The 1,858-nt window shown below is 57.1% G+C and overlaps 1 protein-coding gene across 1 annotated transcript; it reads left to right on the top strand.

The window, feature by feature from the left end:
• Positions 1 to 353: 353 nt before the first annotated feature.
• LOC119341359 lies at positions 354 to 1,398 on the top strand. The gene has a single exon (XM_037613238.1). It carries the CDS (start codon positions 396 to 398, stop codon positions 1,296 to 1,298), a length of 903 nt encoding a protein of 300 aa, XP_037469135.1. The 5' UTR covers positions 354 to 395; the 3' UTR covers positions 1,299 to 1,398.
• Positions 1,399 to 1,858: the final 460 nt, after the last annotated feature.

Consider the following 1,858-nt stretch of genomic DNA (forward strand, 5'->3'; position numbering starts at 1 on the left):
TGTTTTCTGGCCTTCTTCTGCTGAACCTTGATCAGAAACCTGATTATGCTGGGGAGATCCATCTGCAATCACAAAAAAGAAGAATAAAAACAGAGGCCAGAAACCAAGAACGATCTTGGCATTACACCGCAAGAGTGCCACTTGTCTTGTCTGACACAACCGGTGAAAACCACCTCACTCCCTCACCACGGGCTGTACCTCGACCACACAGGCACACGTGCAAGCGCGTGTGTCACTGTCAGACATCTCAACCCACGTCCAGCTCAACTGATACTCCAGAGAGCTCAGCTCAGCTCAGCTGGGATCTTTATAAGCTCAGCTCAGCTCAACTTACACAGACACGCAAGCAGCCGCGCACACCAACCATCGTCAAAGCGGCAGCTCGACCGGCAGCCATGGCGCGCGCCTTCGTGCGCTCCATCTCCTTCCCTCTCAGCCCCTCGAGGTCTCCCAAGGCGCGCGCTCCCTCCTCGTCGTACCACGGGCCGTCCGTGAGCTTGCCGTGCCGCTCGCACCCGATCTTGGCGCACCTCCACACCCACATCCGCTCCGTGCGCGCCTGGGCACAGCAGGGCACGGCGGCGTTGGCCGCCTCCGTGGCCACGGGGCTGGCGCACGTAGACGCGCTCCACGCCGCGCTTGGCGACCTGCTCGACCTGCCCGAGGCGCAGGCCGCGCTCTCCGGCGCCGGCGGCAGCGTCGACCGCCTCCTGGACTCCTTTCTCCGCCTCGCCGACGCGCACGGCTGCTTCCAGGAGGCCGTAGTCGCGCTCAAGCAAGACGTGGCCGAGGCGCTGACCGCCGTGCGCCGCCGCGACGGGGCGCGCCTGGCTTCGGCAGTGCGGTCGCAGCGCAGGGCCGGGAAGGAGCTCGCGCGCCTCGCCGCCGCGGCCAGCGAGTGCGCCGTGCGGCCCTCGCGCCTGAGCATCCTCGGCGGCGGTCATGGCAGCTCGGCAGATGTGGAGGTGACGGGGTTGTTGATGGAGTCGGCCGCGGCCACGGCGTCTGCGTCAGCCGCACTGTTCGGGGCCGTGGCGGCCATGTTGGGGTCCGTGGCGGCGGAGTCATGCTCGTGCAAAGGCACCGCGGCGTTGGTGTGCCTGGTGACGAAGAACAAGAAAAGGGCGCCGATGCCGAGGTCGGCGGAAGAGGAGATGGTAACGGCGGCGGTGGCGGAGAGGCTGGAGGAGCTAGAGGAGTTCATCGATGAGCTCGAAGCCGGGAGTGAGAAGGTGTTCCGGAGCCTGGTGCAGACCAGAGTCGCACTCCTCAACATCCACACACTGCACATCTTCTAGCTTTACTACTACCATCCAGGATGCGTCCATCTTGATTGTTCTAGTGAAATTAGTGGCAGTAACTGTAAATAAGTAGATGATGAATAGAGGAAGGAATTTGTGCAACTCTTTCATACGTCTGATTGTCACTCGATGTTACTTGTACTATCTTGGTTCTAAACATCAATTAGTGTTCAGAGTTCCGTATACATTTTATGTTGTTATAAAAAAAAAGTGAAGAGTGCTAAAATATGAAGTGCATGCCGGGAATTAAGCATGACGTGTCATCACTCATCAGTAGTAATCTTGTCATTCAGAGAAAATGAACAACTCATGTTTCTTCTGAATCTAAATTTTGGTTAAATAAACAACAACTAGTTTGGATCTCCTCCGAATTTCACTGCACTCCACGTATGCTGGTTCAACAATAGAAGATGGGCCGTAATTTTGGAGACTTTGACTGCAAAGGCTCATCTGTCATTTACTGCCGAAGCCCATATACGGAGAGGTCCATACAGAGCAGATGCACCACCATTCTCTGAAGGAAAAACACAATACTCAGGCCATGTTTGGTTCATAAG

The sequence above is a fragment of the Triticum dicoccoides genome, chromosome 7B, assembly GCF_002162155.2.
Source record: "Triticum dicoccoides isolate Atlit2015 ecotype Zavitan chromosome 7B, WEW_v2.0, whole genome shotgun sequence".
Taxonomy (NCBI): domain Eukaryota; kingdom Viridiplantae; phylum Streptophyta; class Magnoliopsida; order Poales; family Poaceae; genus Triticum; species Triticum dicoccoides.

What these genes read in the sequence shown, in the direction of transcription:
- LOC119341359 (XM_037613238.1), top strand. Translation starts at nt 396, where the DNA reads ATGGCGCGCGCCTTCGTGCGCTCCATCTCCTTCCCTCTCAGCCCCTCG.